Source organism: Bombus pascuorum, chromosome 12 (assembly GCF_905332965.1).
Source record: "Bombus pascuorum chromosome 12, iyBomPasc1.1, whole genome shotgun sequence".
In the NCBI taxonomy this organism is placed as follows: domain Eukaryota; kingdom Metazoa; phylum Arthropoda; class Insecta; order Hymenoptera; family Apidae; genus Bombus; species Bombus pascuorum.
This window is the reverse complement of record NC_083499.1, coordinates 5,001,912-5,022,899: the sequence shown is the minus strand read 5'-3', so window position 1 is coordinate 5,022,899 and position 20,988 is coordinate 5,001,912. Positions and strand designations below refer to the sequence as shown.

General features: G+C 36.0%; 1 protein-coding gene across 2 annotated transcripts in view; it reads left to right on the top strand.

Annotated features, from left to right (window-relative positions):
* The window catches only part of LOC132912499 (myosin-I heavy chain), a 47,430-nt gene extending 27,156 nt beyond the window's left edge, over positions 1–20,274 (top strand). Inside the window, exons 4-16 of one of the 2 annotated variants that reach the window (XM_060969951.1) lie at positions 7,018–7,270; positions 8,718–9,052; positions 9,680–10,162; positions 10,712–11,612; positions 11,693–11,945; positions 12,077–12,112; positions 12,330–13,392; positions 13,466–14,055; positions 14,179–14,368; positions 14,454–15,900; positions 15,984–16,261; positions 16,345–16,794; positions 16,932–20,274. In XM_060969951.1, the coding sequence (XP_060825934.1) occupies positions 7,018–7,270; positions 8,718–9,052; positions 9,680–10,162; positions 10,712–11,612; positions 11,693–11,945; positions 12,077–12,112; positions 12,330–13,392; positions 13,466–14,055; positions 14,179–14,368; positions 14,454–15,900; positions 15,984–16,261; positions 16,345–16,794; positions 16,932–17,147 (6,495 nt within the window). In that variant the 3' untranslated portion in view covers positions 17,148–20,274. The remainder of the gene's footprint in view (positions 1–7,017; positions 7,271–8,717; positions 9,053–9,679; positions 10,163–10,711; positions 11,613–11,692; positions 11,946–12,076; positions 12,113–12,329; positions 13,393–13,465; positions 14,056–14,178; positions 14,369–14,453; positions 15,901–15,983; positions 16,262–16,344; positions 16,795–16,931) is intronic. The other variant, XM_060969952.1, reaches the window with a different exon arrangement.
* The last annotated feature ends 714 nt before the right edge of the window (positions 20,275–20,988 follow it).

Genomic DNA, 20,988 nt, shown 5'->3' with positions numbered 1-20,988 from the left:
TCTGTGAAATAAGAAACAGATACATTTAAATAAAATTTCGCTCATAATAAAATTAACGAGAGCTGATTTCTTTTAACGACAGCTTCTGAATGTTAAACAATTTTTAATAAGAAATTGATAAAAAAAGTAATTAAAAGAGAAAATACAAAGAATCGTGAGAATAGATCGGTAATTTCGAAGGTCAGTCGGGGTACCAAAGGACCCCTGGCTGGCAAGAAGGAAAAGGGTGGCTCGCTGTGGTGCACGCCCCGTGTTATTGATCGGGCTGGAGCGCACATCGGATTCGGAGACTCGTCGTGGTTACCCTGGAGCCTTCGGAGCCTCGTCCTTTCCTCTCGTCGGCGACAATGCCCGGGTACACGTGTCGATCCTCATGAATCTATTACCGATTTCTGCTTGAAATTGAATGCGTGCATTGAAAATCGAACACCAATGTCATGCATCTAGAATAATCGTTCACTCACAAAAAATATGGCGAAAAAATGGGCAACGTCCATTCGATTGATTTTTATGGTGTATAGGGAATTTTTTTCGGTAAGAATTGCGACTATTTACCTTTAGCATTATTTACCTTTCTTACGACTAGTTAGAGTGGTGATTTCTTGTTACAATCCAATTCGTTGAACCTTGCTCCTCCAAATATTGATTTAGTCTGTTGCTTTATTAATTGACCACGGCTATGCCCCACCACTCTTAATAAGTTAAACCTTGTTTTGGAAATTGACCACAGGCTTGAATCTTATCCTCACGAAAAAATAATTTATAAACTCGTAATATTGCTATATATGTATATTTGCCTTCTTTCGTTCTATTCTTCCTTCCAATAGAACATAAATTATAGTAATTGAAACTGAAAAGGAAGATTTTCCCTGGTAGGGAAGTTTTACATGCTTAATAATTTCTAATTTCCACAGTGTTCACAATTTGCAAAACGTGCAGCTCATTGTTTTCCAATCGACAGGAATTATACCTATTAATCCACTTGTCATAATCGTTAGCCTAACTCGTAGTAGGAACTTGGAAACACAGTTAGTAAACTCAACGGTCTCAGCATGTAAGTATAATTTTGTGGTAATCGAATATCAGTTCTGCTCGTGAAACGGTGTCGTGCTCTGATTAATCGTCGACCATCGCGATAGATCCGTTGTGGCTCTTGTACCAGCGTGATTTCCGCTGTCACTTACAAATCATAGTAAAATTGCATCATAGTCGATTATGAAATAATAAAAATGTTGTATTATTTAACATTTTATTCTTCACGAATATCATACTCCTATGCCGAAAAAAATCTTTTGAGGAACAATGGAACAATGGAACAATTTGGTTACAGCGATTCGTTCATAAAATAATGAAATGTGTGTTGTTCATTACAGCTAGGATGAAAATTCGAAATACAAAAATCAAATCACATAATTATAAAATTGCAAGCAGGAAACATGAATTAAGATCTCAACGTGTGGTCAGTTAGTGAAACAGGCTTAAAGGTCAGACAAATTTGAGATATGACGGTCAGTTAATAAAGCAATAGATTGAGATTGGCCAGTACCGTACGTGCATAATAAGTGCACATATATTGCCAATGTACGTCATGTAGATAATTCTATTATTTTATTCGCACTGTGTTGGATCTGTACATAATCATATGTATTGTAAGAGTCTTAAACAAGTCTGAAATACTATAATCCTGTTCTCACCGGGTCTACATAGTCTAGAAATAGATGTTATATTTCAATAGTTATTAATATGTATAATTTTCAAATATTTGGTCTTCTTAACTGCTCCTACTTAATTTTATTACCTTTCGTATATTCAACGCTTATAATGTATTTCGAATAAACGAACAAACGCAGCTCGCGAAAAGGACAAACAATAAAGTTTCCGAAAGATTGCAGAAAATGAGAATTAAAATGCTATTATTCAAGAGCAAACATGATAAATTATAAGCAAATCGAAGAAAGAACGGTATTAACGGTATTTAGCATCACGTAATACCAGATTTCTCGGGTCAAAGAACGCTCTTTATCAGCCGCGTCTCTCCAGAAACAAAAGGAACTGGAGCATCTCGATATTCCCTCGTTTGCAGTATATGGCATGCCAGAGAGATGAAACATTTTTATCTCGTCGTTGCGCATTCCGCATCACCCATAGCTTGTATATGCATGCATATATATCTTCCTCTGTTTCTCCCATAGTATTGCACGGACGATCGATCCGAGTATTTCGAAGTAATCAACCGTACTGGTTCACGTCAAAGACAATCATTCAGGTAACTGGACCGCCAGTGTGTCGTCATTAACGATCAGTCAAGGCTGACCTGCTGCAGGCTGTTAGATCGCTCCATTTTCTTCTAGGGCTCTCTATTTTACGCCGTTTTACCGGCTGTGGTTTTGTTCGTTGGAGAAAATGAAGCGTCCCCCATTTCTCTGGAACCGTCTCATTCTTTCTTCCGAAGAATGGGCTTTGCTCACGTGACCGATGACTCGTTAGGTTTCGTCAGGTTCCCATGCAAATAAGAAAGCGATGTACCGTCTGCTGTTGTCTTCCATCTCTAAAAAAATCAATGTCATGTTGTTTTAAAATTTTTGGCTATAATTCTAGTACCTGTAACTTGTGGTTGCATTTATCTATAATTTCAGTACCTATAACCCTTTTACGTTTAAATACAGTTCTAATACTCGTAACTTTCATGCATCCAATTGTAGTTTCAGAGCCTATACAAGTAACATTCTAATGTCTCAGAAATAAACTCAATTCCTCTGTTACGCTTCGATTGTTAGTACCTATAACATTTCTACGTTTAATTAGAATTCTAGTATCTGTAATTCTTCAAATCGTATAAATAAAATTTTAATCATCCATTGTTACATTTTTATTTCATCGACGATATAGGTCCATACAACTTCTCATATAAGCTCTTCACGAGTTATTTATGACGTTATCAATGGACCAATCAACGTGCGTCAATAAACTTAGGGAAAATCCCTAGACTTTCCTCGTATTATTTTCAAATTATTCTCATCATCGATACAAGAGGAGCATCGGACACTTTTAATCGATCCTGTTGAACTTCGTGTGTATTATAACCTTAATTAACGACCCAGTAAAGGAACGAACCATGGAAAACAGTCCCGTTTTTACCCTAAGTTCGACGTAACCTCGTTTTGCCATTCGTCTTTGCGCGCACGGTCGGACAACGACACGAAGAAGAGGGGTCGTAAGTACGATCCCCGGTGCCGATGTCCTGACACGAGCCACAGCCTCTAGTCGGCGAACCGTGCGCTGATTTTGCAGTCGCAGCTGCAGGAATAAACGGGGACACGAGCTCTTCGCTCCCCCATTACACTCTTGGAGTCAAAACATTCGCGATGCGCATTGCTGCTTCGCTTTCTGCGCCTTTCTTTCCTTCTTTCTTTTCTTCTTATTATGTACAGGCGTGGAATAGTCATTTTGTTTCACTCTAACTACAAAGAGAAGAACTTTTTTGAGAAGCTGGAGAGAGTAATTTTTAACAATGTAGAAAGAAATGGGGTCTAATGAGTGATCATGTATCGTTTTGAAACTCCCTGTACACAAGAATGAGCTACGTTATATGTTTGGTGAAATATTCCGCAGATTGGAAAAGCTGATGGATGGCAATCGTATTTCAAAAAATTTCATTTTCGCCGACAGATGTGCGGATTCCACCCAGCCAATATCGCAATAAAAGTTAGATAGTCGGGTAAGAGCTATCCAAACATCGTTTTAATAACAGCAGTATGCTGAAAATTGAAGCTCCCAAAATACAAAACAATCACCGATAAGAAAATATGTAGGAGAGCTTAAAAGTTCGTATGTCCACGCATGCCAGATGTATTCCTTGAAAGGAGGAGATAAGATACGTCTATGCATTTTCCGTATGACAGCCACCTGGAATTCGTTGCACTCCGCTATTTTTACCGAAGGCCATTTATTTTCTCAAGAACTTAGGGCCCACGGCGTAAGTTTATCTGCCGTGTAAACACGGCCAAAGATAATTCCTTTTCGAATATAGCCAATAACGATGTTCCTGAAATAATTGCTATCATTAAGGAAAACATTCTGTGGAGTATATACCAAAAAAAGAAAAAGAAGTTGAAAAAGGAAGTGTTGAGAAAGAAAAAATTTTTAACGATTCTAACAGTAAAAGATGTATGGTATATAAAAGATTATATAAATTAGAATTAAAATATCGTAATAAACGCTATTGCCTTATTGATAGAGCTTTTAAACTGATTTTCATAATATATAGTATAATCTTCACTTTTACAATTTAAATATTTATTATAATCTAAATATCGAATGCAAAGAATTCAATGATTCGTGTATATCGATTTTTGTGACTGACTGTACATATCCCCTATTTACGGAGGATCTTCATGTAACTACATGTAAAGAGCCAATAACATACGAGCATGGCATCAGCCTCTTAATTAGATGTCTTGCAATAAAATTCATACATCCTATCACAAAACTACAGTACCTAAAAAAAAGGAAGAAAGGGAAGTAGCATAATTCAAGTAATAAAAGAGAAGAAACATATTTCTTCGTTCTGATGCGTCATAGAACCACGTGACTTTTATCTTAGCTAATTTTCGCAAAGATCAACATTTACGGAGCAATCCAATTACGTAAATTTCCCGGTGCACACAGTGGTGCTCACACAATAATCTTTTCCCTTCTTTATGTTCATTCCCTGAAGTGGCGCATGCATCTTTGAAACGCTCGGTAACACTGGAACCGAAATCTCGACGCGTCCTCCCTCTCCTGGCAGAAATATAAAGTAAATTACAAGGATCCGACGCGACACTCCAATCTAGATGGAATTCTCGAAACGTTGTAAACTCGGCCCTTTCGTTAAGGTGCATATACCAGGTACACGTGTGTACATATTCAGCGGGGGCCATACGACCCAAGTGTTCTCGTCGGCGGTTTCATGGAAATGGATCAAGCGTTTCGATGAATTTTCACGAGCCGCCAAGGGTTAGTGGATTAACGCTCTCCCTGCGTTCGCAGTTGCGCAGAGGACGTGTCTGACACGAAACTGGGTTGCACTACTTCGCTCGGGACTGGCTGCAACCGCACGACCAGCTAAGGTGCTGTGTGCATAATGCATCGGTGCACAGGTCGAATCGAAACCCGTCTAACGAGCAAAGTTTCCCTTGTTAAAAAATTATAAAACACTTCCGGTCTTTTGTATAATGAATACATTACATTTTTCTTTTGCTAAGTGAGGTTTCACGAAGCTGGCATTAATGTCGACGTCGGTAGAATATAGTTAACGCGAATGGTAATCTGGCCCTTTTTAGATTTTTCGATTATGAACGAATATTAACTTAGAATGTAATTTCATTTTATAGCGAAGATAAATATTAATAAACCATATGGAATAAATTTAATATAAACTTGTATTTTAATATAGAATTTTACTACCTTTTTGGTTTAGTAGTTAGATTTTTATTTTGTTCTTTGGCAGTTAGATTTTTTAATCTTCATTAAAAAGAAACATTTAGTATCATATATTAAATTTATAAATTGTATTTAGGCAGAAATCATATACTGGAAGCGTTAAATAAAGTAGATTTCACGAGCACAGTAGGGAACATTTTACGGACAACGTAAAGGCGAAGCGTTAATCTGCGATCCGTTTGAAATGGAACTATTGATGTACATACCTTTTAGAACCGTGATATGGTCTCCCAAGGGAACCAGCAAATGAAAGGGACCGAATGGAACTCGGTCGTGGAATGTCCTATCAAATGACGTTTGCAATTAATCGGGTTACCAGGGTTGTTCAGAGCCCAGCTATCGCTCTTAATTCAAACCTTCTATTGGATCATCGGAATCTGTTTGTCGTGTCCGATGCGTTCCAAACGGTAATTAAGGCTAATGAACTATATCGCAGATTTTTTGCCATGAAGAAAGGACATTTATAATTAAAGTAATTGGAATTCAAGAAATTTCTGTACTGAGATTTTTTGTACGTTGAAGGTAGCTATAAAATAATGACGACCGCGTTATGGATTTTTATGTAAATTTATATTTCTATAAGCAGAATTAAAGAAATATAAAAATATTGTAATTTGGATGTTGCGTATATTTTTGCAAACTAATTTCTGCCATAAACATCTGACGAATATAGAAGTATAAAATATTTGTTAAATGTAGCAAATCGTATTTTTCAAAATTACACTGTTTGATTTTTATCTACTGTGTCTTAACTAAAACTATGACCGCAGCATTGATCTTTAAATAATCTTCCAACTTTACAATTCACATCTTTTCGCCATTGTGACAAGTTCTTGTTTGTACATCGACTGTTACATACAGTACGTATGCATCCTTCGTGGATATGACATGTACATTTTAAGCTCAGATAGATAGTCTTATTGACAAGTCGACCAAAGTTCTTCCACACCGGAAATAGAGTTGTCTACATACGTCTTCCTTCCCCTACCTCATCACGCACCACCCCAAACTATTCCAACTGTCGTAATAACATTGTAAAACTAAAGATGGCATTGCTGTTTTTTCCAGATTCTATAAAAGTCCAACAGTCTAGTTACAATAAATAGTAACTAGAAGATAGTTCTAGATATAATCGATAGATTTAATCGATAGGTTTAAGATGTTCTTTTGTTTTTATCCCTAGTCCATGTAAGAAAGCGCAATAAAGGATTTTCGACTCAGAACGGTGTGATAGATTTATTTAAAGAATAAAATAATAGCTATTGTGATCCTACCTCTAAATACAGAAATAACAATATAACAGGTACGAAGTTAAAGTAGTCCTTTCAAACAAATAATTATTTAATACAAATGTATACACATAAATTTATTAAATTTTGCTATTTGTAAAAATGCAGGGCAGTCTATTCTCAGCATCCTTTTTTTATGAATAATACAATTGATTCTGTTTTATTGAAAACATAAAAATATTTTTTTATTAGAAAAGGAAAGTTAATTCTTCATTAAATCATATTGAAATTTTTCGATTTGTAGGAGTACGTGAATCGATATCATGGTCAGAAGATGGGCTCTCTGGAGCCACACGTATTCGCGTTGGCGGAAGCGGCGTACAGGTCTCTCCAGGACACGGAGAGCAATCAATCCTGCGTGATATCAGGAGAAAGTGGCGCTGGCAAGACGGAAACCACGAAATTCATCTTGCAATACCTTTGCTCGGTGACCAGCAATGTCGACACGTGGGTGGAACAACAAATTCTAGAGGCGAACACCATCCTCGAAGCTTTCGGTAATTAACTTATTCCCCTTAATAACCAGTTTCGTCCGCGTTGATTATATTTTCGAACAGTTTACGACCTGTCCTTAATTTTCCTGGAACTTTTTCTGTCACGCTAACACGAAAGCTTTGTGTTTTATAAAAATAATTAAAAGCTTGTTACGTCTCTCTTTTCTTTTTTTTTTTTTTTTGTTTTTTAATAATAGAAAGTTACCTTATATTAAATTAGAACTAATTAATATTCCAGGATCTTTCTAAAATTTAAAAATAAGCAGTTACAGAACATCAGTTACAAAATACAAACAACATTATAGAAGTTACAATTATTTATTAATTGAGGAGTTAATCTGGAGAAAAGGATCTATGATAAATATACGTAAAGGTGTCAAGTGTATTTTGTAATAAAATATTAGATGAATTGTTACGAAATTACGAATATTACAAAATTAGAATTAACAATTCTGGAGCAATTTTTCCTCTCAGAAACAATTTCTCAAGAAATTTCTCAATCGTTGGTTATTAAATATTATTTCCAGTAATTAAGAAAAAATTACATGTTTTACTTTCTTTCAATTGGAAACTTTGAAAATGGTTTCAAATAGAAAGAACTGGAAGGGCTTCCGTCGGATTTCATTGGAAGCATAGATTTGTCGCGAAATTGTTTGGTGGATACTTTTCATAAAAGTCGCCGAAGAAAAGGCAAGCCTTTTTCTCGAGGTTTTCTCTTGTTCCAAAGGCAACGCTCGAAAATAGAAACGGGAAGACTTTTATGAAACGGATCGATGAACGTTATTCCTAATGGCATTTAAAAATAAAGGGGATTCATTACTCGGAGTCAAGAGGCCGAGATCGAGTCAGGTGTTAAATGTAAAAGCGCGAGGGGTAAAAACTGGGTCACGAGAGGCAAAAGATTTAAGGGGGTATCATAAAAATTGTACCGTTTGCTTTTGTATCTCGGCAAAATGCGCTACCAAACACTGCAGGAATACCTGCTTCGTTGTGAAAATGTTTTCTGTCGTCGCGTTTTATTCTACCAATATTAAAAGACTAGATTTTCTCCTATAACTGTCTCATACCGATTTAAAATTTGCAAATAATTATTTTAGTATATATATTTCATATTTATTTATTTTTTAAATTTCTTATTTTTTGTTCAATCGCTCTTCACAATGGGTATATGAAAATTATCCTAAATTTGACATTTTATCAAGTTTAGTATTTTAATACCACAAAACATGATTATCCTATATTTAATATTTTACAGAGTTTAATCATTTAAAGCTACAGAATGTGATTATACTAAATTTGATAATTTACAAAATTTAATATTTTAGAACTACAGACTAAAATTATCCGAAATTTAATATATTAAATAATTATCTTATAATTTCCTTATATATTATAGTCTTTTTTTTTTACTAGAATATAATTATTTTCATTTTCAAAAAATATTATACAGGAAACGCAAAGACAGTAAGGAACGACAACAGCTCCCGGTTTGGCAAGTTTATGCAAGTGTGCTTCGACAGTAAGTGGATGATCAAAGGCTGCATCATCCAAGATTACTTGCTTGAGCAGAGCCGTATAACTTTTCAAAGTAGCGGAGAAAGGAATTACCATGTGTTCTATCAGCTGGTCGAAGCTGGAACCAGAGACGAGGAATTCGCGGAACAATATAAACTGATGCCAGCAAACCACTACAAGTATTTGAACCAGTCTGGTTGTGTGAAGATCGATGGAATCTCCGACTGCAAGAAACTCGATGCTCTTAGGCTTGCGTTTAACGTGCTACAGGTAATTAGTCGGTACACACAGGGTGGTATCATCAAAGGATATGATTTATTGGTGTTAATAGTCTGTACAAACAGTTCCATATAGATGAAATGTTAAGAATTTCTCTACTTAATTCTCTCAGAATAGGATTTATGTTCAGTCTGTCAGAAAATTGTTTTTTATTTGTTATTAATGATAGAATATTTATTTATAATATGAGCAATAGAGAATTTATCATAACATTCCAGAATTCTTTGTAAAAGTTACCTTATGATGTTTTGTTCTATTAATCAAACAAATAATTAGAACAATTATTTTTAAATAAAGTAATCAGTTCAAATATTTATTAAATGTATGTTTCCCGTTAAAATACATAATTAATACATCACTTATTTTTATGACAATAATAATTTAATTTTCGTTTCTTTTATTATTACATTTATAACTGTACTATCATCATTTTTTCTGATAAAACAATTTAAATATTTGAATAAAAAACATCCTAAAACCTTAAAATACGTGTAATAGATTCCAATGTAATATTTCTTTTTGTTATTTCATTTCTTCTTCTCCCCTCTATAAATTGCTTCAGTAACGAGGATTTATTTTATCCTTAGCCACGACTGACTGGCACTTTCGTTTTTGTAGGTCGCGCCGGAAATGTGCGAGGGTATTTTCAGAGTCCTGTCTGCCATTCTTTGGTTGGGGAATTTGAGCTTCGAGGACGTGGATGGCGAAAGATGCGAACTAACTAAAGAAGACCTTGACATCGTTGGTACGGTTGCTCCTTTGCTCGGGCTGCAGGTTGAGGATCTCACCAAAGTGGTGCTTATACGACAGATAAACGTCCGCGGAAATATCACCGAGATACCATTAAAGGTTCAAGAAGCCCGTGAAAATAGGCATGCGATGGCAAAAGCATTGTACTCGAGAACGTTCGCCTGGTTGATCAATCATATAAACAATTGCACGAATCCTGGCCAGGACAGCTCGAGATTTCTTGGTGTTTTGGATATATTTGGCTTCGAGAACTTTGCCGTCAACAGCTTCGAGCAACTGTGTATCAATTACACGAACGAGAAGCTGCATAAGTTTTTCAATCACTACGTGTTCGCACTGGAACAGGAACTAGTAAGTCGTTTCTAAGCTTTCTTGTTTTCCTATATACTTAGTCAACTGTGTGACACGATTAACGATCGTGCCACATGATAGGATGAGATAATGGGTTTGTTACGTAACCGATAGGGTAACATAATATTGACCTCGATATCGAAGGTGTAATAAGATAATTCAGTTGAATTCTTAGCTATTTTTTACCTGTAATATTTAACAATAAACTGAAGATATATTATATGTAGGTGTCTGAGAACATAAATTTCTGTAGGGCTTTAAATTGACTAGTTCCAAACTTCACTAGATGCCAGTTGTCTTTCTATATTAATTGAATCGAATACTTCTATATTTTTTCATGTAATACTTAGTAATGAACCACAAAGATATATTATACATGGGTACCTAGTTTCAAGTTATCTATTCAAATGCATATAATACATTGTCATTAACACTTCACCTGAATTAGTCGAGAGTTGATGGTAAAAATAAACTGGTTGCGAAGTTGACTAGTTGACACTTGTCCTTCCATGTCGGCTATCGTAACACGTGAAACGTTTTGAATTTCAGTATCGACAGGAAGAGATCCAATACTCCCATATCACCTTCACTGACAACACCATGTGCCTGGAATTAATCGAGAAACCTCCACGATGTGTTCTTAAATTACTGACCGAGCAGTGCCATATGCCAAAAGGCTCGGACCTAGCTTACCTGACCAATTTGCATGCAGAATTCGAGAATCATCCTTGCTACGTGAAAGGGGACGATCGACGAAAATGGGAGAAAGAATTTGGAGTGAAACACTACGCTGGATGCGTTACTTACGCAGTCGAAGGATTTGTCGATAAGAATCGAGATGTACAACAAGATGTGTTCTTCGATTTCATGTCTAGGAGCACAAATGAATTTGTTCAAGAAATCACAGTTTATCAGGATCTTTTGGGATGCACGGTAGCTCGTGCAAGTGGAAATGCAACTACCATGTCTCGTGGAACGTCTAAGGGAAAACCAACCCTCTGTGATTCCTTCAGACATCAGTTGCAGGCTCTGGTTGATGTTCTTCAAGCTACCACACCCTGGTACGCTAGATGCATCAAGCCAAATATGCAAAAGGTTTCGAATCACTATGACGAGAAGCTGGTTCTGGACCAGCTGAAATATTTAGGCATGTTAGATATTATTAGAATCAGGAAGGAAGGCTTTCCTATACACATGCCTTTCCACGACTTTATAGCGAGATATCGTTGTTTGGATAAAGCACGTTTGTCACGTTCTTATAACGAGAAAGAGGCTGTTAGGTGCTTAATCAGTAGTCAGGGTATTCCTGAAACTGAATGGCAAATAGGCAAAACTAAAGTGTTTTTAAGAAGCTATGTACACGAGCCACTGGAAGATTGTAGAAATCAAATGGTTACCAGTAACGCTATGATGATACAGAAAATATGGAGAGGCTATGTAGTTCGACGAGGTAAGTTATTTTCAATTTTATTTTTTCATAATATATTTCTTATCTTATTTTTGAATTAAAGAAAATTTGAATTTTTTCAGAGTATAAACGCGTGAGAGACGCTGCATTGAAAGTGCAACATGCATACCGAGGTTGGAAACTGAGAATAATGTTCATCAGAAAACGAAGAGCAGCCATTGTGATACAGAGTCATCTGCGTGGCGTATTCGCAAGGGAGGTTGCGGCTGCTTTGAGAGAAATGAGACGAGTAGACGAAGAGATGAGGAAGAGGGAGAGATTGGAAGAGGAGAGAAGATTGATGGAGGATAAGAAGGCTCTGGAAGAAAGTCAAAGGTATAACGATATACTATCTTGAAACTGTATGATAAAAGGACGTCTATTCCAGTATACAAACTGCCGTGACGATCATATAGGACTGTTGTTCGTTTGTGTGTTAATAGTATGTCCATTTGTGTCCTTTATAGCGCACAGTACAATGGTATTGTCGGGATGGAACCCGGGTAAGTTCGTATGACGTGTCGGTAGTGGCGAATTAAAAATCCTTACGGCATGATGAGAATTCACCAAGAATAATTGCTTTTAACATAGATGCAGCGTTTAGTATCACGAAATACATATACACACCGGCACCTGACTAATTTGTGCGCTTAAGAAATTAAAATACTTGCATTGAATTTTATTTCAGTATTTTCATATATATGCTATTCCATTTTACAGAAAAGCGCAAGAAGAGATCGCTGCATTGTCGCAGATGGCGGAGCAAATGAATTCTAAAATGGCTGCCTCAGATTTGCAATCTGTAGACTTGGACAATCTATTTTCATTTTTATCTGATGTGCAATCGACAAAGGGTAATCAGATAATTGAAGAAATTGGTGAACAAATGGATGCATTGGTCGAAGACCTCGATGTGGAACTGGAGACTGTAATTCAACAAGAAATGGAGTTAAATTCAAAGGCGGAATCTAAAGCAAATACTCCAAATGGGCAAGAAGCTACCTCGCCATTGCAACAATCATCACAGCAGCAGCAGCAGCAGCAAAGGATACCTTGTCCAAACACTGGCAAACTCGGTCAGCCGAGTCTTCCAGAGCCCACTGAACCTCCTCCACCTCCACCACCTCCTGCTACAGCTTTGACGATGAATGGTGGCGATTCTTCTATTGATAATGGGGAGCCTATCTACGAGTCCGTTTTACCTCGTGAAGAGAACAGTCCTAGCAGTCCAATTTTGGTCAATGGAAATTCTGGATCATTAGTTAACGGTGAATCCTGTGGTTCACCTCCACCTGCACCAAATAACAAAGTCATTAAAGAACCGATTGCTGGTAGCCCTCCATCGAGACCAGAATCTAGAAACTCAAATAGTCTCCATTTGTTGCATCATAATCACCACCAACCGGTACCACAACAGCAACAGAATGGTCATGATCAACAACAACAGCAGGCGCAGCAATCTCAACAACCACCTGTGGAGAGAGAACAGAGACGCAAATGCAGAGTGGAACGTAAACTTCAAGAATTGGAGGACAAGAAGGAGCCTGATAACGAAGTTACTTATCATGATATCGTAGAATTTGCGCAAAATTATTTCAATAGCCACGAAAGATCTCCCGAGGGTACAATCATGGCTACGCTCACTAGAAAATCACGTGGCAAGAGCGTAGAATTCATTCCAAAGTACGAAATGGTTACCTACTACAAAGGTTCTACTATACCGAATTCTCACATTCATATGTACGACCCTGATAACGTTAATGTGGCTTGTTCTGTCTTCAGGGTAAGTAATTATTTGTACAGATTATTTTCTTTGTTAATTAACATTGAAACTAATGTTTTTTCTTAATCTTTAGGATCTTTGTAAGTATATAAGAGGAGAAATGAAACTAGATCAGGAAATTGTAACTATTCAAAGTATAATAGGTTATGGTATTGAGCGTGAAGAATTAAGAGATGAAATTTTCGTCCAATGTATGCGACAAGCAACTAATAACCCTAACCCAGAATGGGCTGAACGAGTCTGGTTATTGCTCTGTTTGGCTATAGTTGCTTTTCAACCTAGTAAACTACTGTACAAGTACTTCGTGTCTTTCTTGCGAAAGAATTTGGCTCTCGAGGGCAAACTACGGCAATACGTTCAGTGGTGCGTGGATAATTGTAAAAATATGAAAGTTTCCTGTAGACAACATCCACCGTCGACAGTAGAGATTGCGGCCATGAGGCGACTAGGCACTATAGTTTGTCGATTCTTCTTTTTGGATGGAAGAACTAAAGCAATCGATGTGCATCCAACTGATACTGCTTCCGATGCTGTTGCTAAGTTAGGTGAAAAATTGGGTCTCAGGTCTTTAGAAGGTTGGGCAATTTACCAAAGTAGACCGGATGGCGAGGAACATGTTCGAGCGCATGATTATCTATATGATGTTATAGCCGCTTGGGAAATGTAAATTTTCATTGATTACTATTATCGATTAATAAACTATGAATATTTATGTAGTTATATCAAATTTCATTATACTTAATTTTACATTGATAATTTGTCCTATTATATTTTACTTTTTTTTAGGAAACAATGCAAATTAAACACAGCACAATCAACATTTTCAACACTTCGTCGTGGAAATAATGCTACTTTAGGGAGTGGTGATAATCGATTCGTTTTCAAACGAAGGCTTTTCCGAAATACCCGAGAAATATCCCAAGATCCCGTCGAAGTGAACATGCTGTACGCTCAAGCTGTATATAACGTTGTGAAGGTAAACTAGAGAGGGAAAAAATCAAATTATTGATCTTATCTTCTTTCTTGTAAATGTCCTATTCTCTCTTTTGTCGTTTTTTTAGTGCGATGATTTCCCGGTATCAGAAAAAGTCGCGCTCCAGTTGGCGGGCTTACAAGCGCAAGTCTCCTTGGGCGATCCAAAAGATAACGATCGGCTGGATTACTACAGCGAGGTGGATAGTTTTTTGCCTTATCGAATCAGCCGTGCCCGAGGCGACGATGTCTGGGTGCCAATAATAGCGCAGGCACACAGACAGTATGGCGCCGGTCGTAAAGAATTGGCAGCCAAGGTGTTGTATTTATCTTGCGTGATGCAATACCCTCTCTACGGTACGACTATGTTTAACGTGACTTATCGTGGTTATTGGTCATATGGCAATCAACTAATCTTGGGTATAAACTGCGATGGATTGATGCTAATCAAGCCGGATGATAAATTTGTCTTATCAGAGTATCGTTATCAGGATGTGGAAAGCATCATGCTAGACCCAAGTGACTCTTTCATAACACTGTCCCTTCTACGTCACAATCCCGACAGCTCGCACAAGTGTTTTGTCTTTGAAACGCCGCAGAAGAACGAGATAGGTAGTCTGATCGTTAGTTACTGTCCAGCATTGGCAGGCTGGATCACGGAAAACGAGGTTCCTACTAAGAAACTCAAGTGTATTACCAACGAGGATCGTATTAGGCTCTATCATAACTTAGTCAATTGCCGAAGAACACTAGTGGACGCGGAGATATTGAGAAAACCTCAAGATTCTGGTGGTGGTTTCCTAAGAAACACTTTGCGAAGATTGTCTAAGCACAAAATAGAGAAACTTAGGCAAGAACATGGTAGCGCGACTGATCACGGTGAAACCTATAAAGGATTTCCTTATGCCTATTGGGCATTCAGCAGACAAACTATACCTCAGAGTCTTTCAAAACTACCCGATCCGGATGAACAGATGGCTCTTAGTGTATTCCAATTAATTTTAACTTACGCTGGATTAGGACAAAATGGAGATACGGTTCGTAGGGTAGAAGATGAACACGTAAACTTAATACAAACCGTGATGGAACGTTGTATAAGAAAGGAGAATCTCTTAGGTGAACTGTATCTTCAATTGATTAAACAAACTACAGATCACCCTGATCCTAATAGTCGAGTCAATCTCAGGCATTGGGCGTTACTTTCTTTGGCCTGCTCAGTTATTCTACCTCCACAGAAAGTAATTCGAAAGTATCTGATAGCGCATTTGAAACGATGCGCTAGTGATTACGTTACGGAGGAGGGAAAATACGCCAGATTTGCTGAAAAGTGCCTTTACAAGACGCAGGGCACGAGAAGAAGACAATGGCCGCCGAGCAGAGAAGAAATAATGTGCACGATTAATCGCAGGCCTATTTATGCGAGATTCCATTTCATGGATGGACAATATCATGCTGTTGAATTTCATCCTTCAGCAACAGCTAGAGACGTTATGGAGATTATCAAGACTAAGATTGGTTTAGAAGAAACTGCCATGGGTAATCGAAGTTAAATTAAATTTGTTATTTCTTTTAATTGTTAGATGGCTTGTAAATATTTATAATTTAATTGGAATTTATAGGTTATGCCATCTATGAAGTCTTAGGACCGACCGAAAGAGCATTGATACCAGAAGAAAAGATTGCCGATGTGATGTCGAAATGGGAGCGTTACAGAACGGCGAACGCACAACAGAATCAATCGCAAAGAAAGCACGCACATCATTTCTTCTTATTTAAGAAACATTTGTTCCTTGATCAGTACATGAATCTCGATGATCCGGTGGAGAAAGAGTTACTTTATCATCAAGTACTGCATGATTTACGTGCTGATCGATTTCCTATCACTGAGAAAGAAGCTGTAAATAATTATTCTTTTTTTATTATCCGTTAAAATCCAATAAATTATGGTATAGATTATCTAAATTTATAATCTGTTTTTAGATGATGTTGACAGCGTTACAAGCGCAATTAGAACTCGGTGATTGTGAAGACGCTGTATCGGATCACGATTACCGAACTATATCAAGTCACTGCCTGCCACCAAGACTGGTTCCAAGTTTGTGCATTGAAGGAGTACTTCAACACCATCAATCATTACGAGGAATGACGCCGCCTGAAGCGAAGAAGGCGTTCCTGAATTTAATTCAATCGTGGCCGCTTCACAGGGCCACGATATTCGATGTCATGCAATCATTTACTTCGAATTGGCCACGTGTTCTGTGGTTGGCCGTCGACCAGCAAGGTCTTCACCTTTTGGAGCATCGCTCCAGAAACACTCTCTGTACCTACGAATATAGCAGTATTCTCAGTTATAGTCCAGCTGTTAGTTGTTTGATGATTATCACTGGTACTGATAAGAAGCAGAGCAAAGTTATCCTTACGACATCTCAGGTAATTCTTTTTGTTTAAGAATTTATATTATAGTGCACAAATTTTATATTACATAATAATTATTTTTTAGAATGTTAAAACATATTCCTCAATTGCGTAATTATTATTTACTGATATTACCATCATTTCATTTGCAGGCACACCAAATTGCGAACTTAATTCGCGAATACATGGATGTTCTTCAATCACCACCGGAAGTACCGAAAAGAGAATCGGCAATTGCTCAACAAATAGCGCAACAACCGATTCAACAACCATCGACAAATCTTACGGCTCCTGCCGGTGGTCGTAAATCTCGACCTGCTTCGGTATTACACAGAGGTGCTCCAGTGATACAATTGCAAGCTAGTTAAAAAGTTAGGTAACTTATTAGATGCGATACTTCTCCTCAACCTCATACCTTATCTTTACTTCACACACACATACACGTACATACATATATGTATAATATATGTATATACATATATACATACATACATACACACACACACCTTTATTTCTTCATTATACTTATTTAACATACATTTAATTTAATTTTAACTATAATTTTAATTCATTTGAATTTACATAATTCTATATTACTTATTCATTAATTCGTTTTTATATTCTTTTGATATCTCTATTCATTGCAAATCGAATTTATTATTTAATTAGTGTGAATTAAACAATATAGTTTCAGTATCAGGTTGTAGCGAGAAAATGTCTCTATAGTTATTAATGCTTTATCGGCAAGGCCTATCAGGCGACGAATAAAGTCTCGTCGCGACGAGACAGCACTAGCCTAGAAATACTTCTTTCTTCCAGTATTTATTCGATTAGCTTAGAGCTCGAGAGACATTACAACAAAATAGCTGCTGCCGCGGAGAGAGTAGATTAGCGAATGAATCAACAAATAACTGCCATTTTACGATTTACAAAAAAACAAGTAATTAGAAAGCTGTCGAAGACTTCAATTTCTATTTTGTCCGTCATTGTCGTTGCCTTTTTTACGAGCGATTGTCAATGTTTTTTATACAGTGTTTTTTGCAGAATAATATGACACAAGATTAAGAAAGTCGATGATTATCGAATCAATCATTAAATTTTAATGCGATCAATGTTATTACATTTTTGGCATATCATTTTTTGTATCGTTCGACGAAGGGTGATTGGACAGTTTTTATATGTATTTTAATTAATATCAGAAACGACCAATTTATTGATTTTATACTTTCAATTCTGTCACTCTTGTTAATCACTCTATTCAACGATACAATAATATACAAGATTCCATAATATTGCAGTCGATGTTAACGTTTCAAATGTTAATCTTGCGCAAAATTTAAATACGATTATATACGTATTATATTTAGACGCAATATTTCACGTAAAATTTTACTCGGCGTATATTAATTAATAATACAAAGATATCGTGGTGCCTCGTTAACTGACCACAGAGTTTGCTTCGTTAAATGGCCAACATTATAACCATCAGCTGTTACACAGGTAAAATAAATAAATGTGTCAGATCATTTTTATCACATCGAACTTCAATAGAAATGAACGATATTTGAGATTTCCTAAGAACATACCACTCTCATTAAGTAGCCAAACGAAATGACGTCTGGCCAATTAACGAAACATTACTGTATGAACGACATCTTGAAAAAGGATGATAAAGTCTCTTTGACTCGTATTTCAGAAGTATTCGAACAAGTTCGAAGATGAAAATCGAATGATAATCTAACATTCATTTTATAGACAATCCTTTCGTGCTATCATCCCTTTTCTCATAAAGGTTATAATTACGGAGTTAAAATCAAGTATAATGGAAGAAATCGTTTACGCGGAAGTTTAACGAAGAATCCGTAATTCCGGCGCGATCGCATCGATCGGAAATTGCCACGAAATTGCGTCCAAAGAAATTTCATTCTTTAATCCAAAAAAATCGCTCGATATCTTGACGTGTAAATATTAAACAAAGAAAAAAAATGTTTAAACTTTAAACTAAAAACAATAACAACAAGTTTCAAGCAAAATTCTCCAGTGTTCAGTCATCACATTTCCACGTAAAATTAGATTTACAGCTCACTTATATACAGAAACGATATTATCTAATTGTAATTTAACCCTTTCAAAATAATTTTTAATAATGTAGTCACGAGATTAATATAAAGATTCGAAACTTTTTCAGATCTCTACACCGTTTACAGTTTATAATGTAGAAATACTATTAGTTTTTCGCTAATACATATTACTCTTTTAATAACGAGCAATGGCCATTGCTCGAGTAATAATTACGAAGTCCAGCACCACAGAAAAAAAGATATACACTTTTTACGGGACACAGTCAAGAAAGGGTTAATATAAACATAAACGAGAAATTTCCTCCAAGAATCTTCTGTCGAACACTGGAGTTCTCAAAAAAAATATCTTGAGTTTATTCGGACCAAGATTTCGTCACGAAGACTCGAATTATTGTCAGATCCTTATTTACGCGTTAACTGTAGACACATACTCACAAAAGAATTCATAGATTTAAAATGATAAATGATAGATAAAGATTTCATTAGGTACAATTAGATTTTTAAGTAATGCATCACTGAAGTAGAGGTAGAAGTAATTTTAGAGTTGAGAATCACCTTTACTACTTCAAATTAAAGTATTTTCTTAATATACATCAATCGATATGTTTCTTATTTTTCACAAAATAGATACCAAGGTATTTGTGTTTGAAGATGATTAATTTAAAAAATATCTTAATTATAATGTAAAAAATTTTAAGGTTAAATTTACAATTTCACCGTAGCCATTCGATCAATTTCAATTTTGTATAGTAAAATCTTTTTCTATCGTCTACTATTTTAAAGCTATAACTTTGTCCAGTTGCGAAGGTAAACTGTAGTGTAAAAAACAAAAATAATTTCCTCCGATAAACGCGCCATCTAAAAATTGGCGGCAAAACCAATTATATTGCGATCATACTCAATTACCTATTATAAAATATTGCAAAAACATTTTGTAATGCGTATTTAAGGATCAACTACATAAATTATCGCAAATTGTGAAGGATCGAGAATTCGTCGTGACGAAACGAGAAGTTAGTGTATTCTCTATAATCTGTATTTATTCGAATTTCCTTTCCGGGAGTTTGGCTAAGATTCTACGAGTGCAGAGACAGACTGTGATCCGCTTTGGGTGTCCTTAGTCTTCGAGAGCTGTTTAACGAGTGAGACTTCGTGTTAACTAATTAAAAAAAAAAAAGAGCAGGGAAAGAAGGAAAAAGATAGAGAGAAGGTGAGCACGCGTGAATGTGTGTGTGTGAGAGAGAGAGAAAGAATAAAAGATGATGTGAATGTGTGAAGAGAACATTACGAAACGAGGATGTGATTTTTGCGACGCATGCATGATACTTAAGAAAAAAAGAAGAAACGGGGAGAGAAGTACGCGATCCCCTGTATGTGTAGCTTAAGCGAAATAAATTATTGGTTGACGATGTTATATTGAAATATTTAAGAACAATCGACACTGTATATACGTATATATAAATAGACACGCATAGACGATACGCACACCGCGAATTACACTCTCAGTTACACATGCGACACGACAGACTGTTGTAAAACTCGGAGAAAATACACGTACAAAGAGAAAGATGGGGAGAGTTACACGCCTACATGTGACGAGAATATACATACTATTATATAAATATAAATATATATATATATATATGAACATAAATATAAATATAAATATATATATATAGATTATTAATATACTCGAGCTATGTATAAGGATACAATAAAAGAAAGCGAAGCTTTAATATTGCAAATAACAGGAATTTCTGTTTCTTCAAGAATAATTGTTTGATGAATGATTATTGAATTATTCAAGTTATTAAAAATCAAATTAATTGAAATATTATAAAAATAGGATGGGTAATATTTATACGGTTACAACACAAATCGGCATTAAAAATATACATGAATTATATTGGATTGATAATTGAGCTTAATAAAATTTTAGATGTTTCAAAAGAGTTTCTTGAATAGGTTGTAATCTACACAATTAAAACTACTGTTTCTGATGTATATATACATTTTTTATTTATTTTGTATACAATAATCAGACAAGTAACAGTATTTGCTTCGGTTCACGATTGCCCATGTATTTGCAACCGATAAACTCTCCGTTAATATATAGACATATATTTGC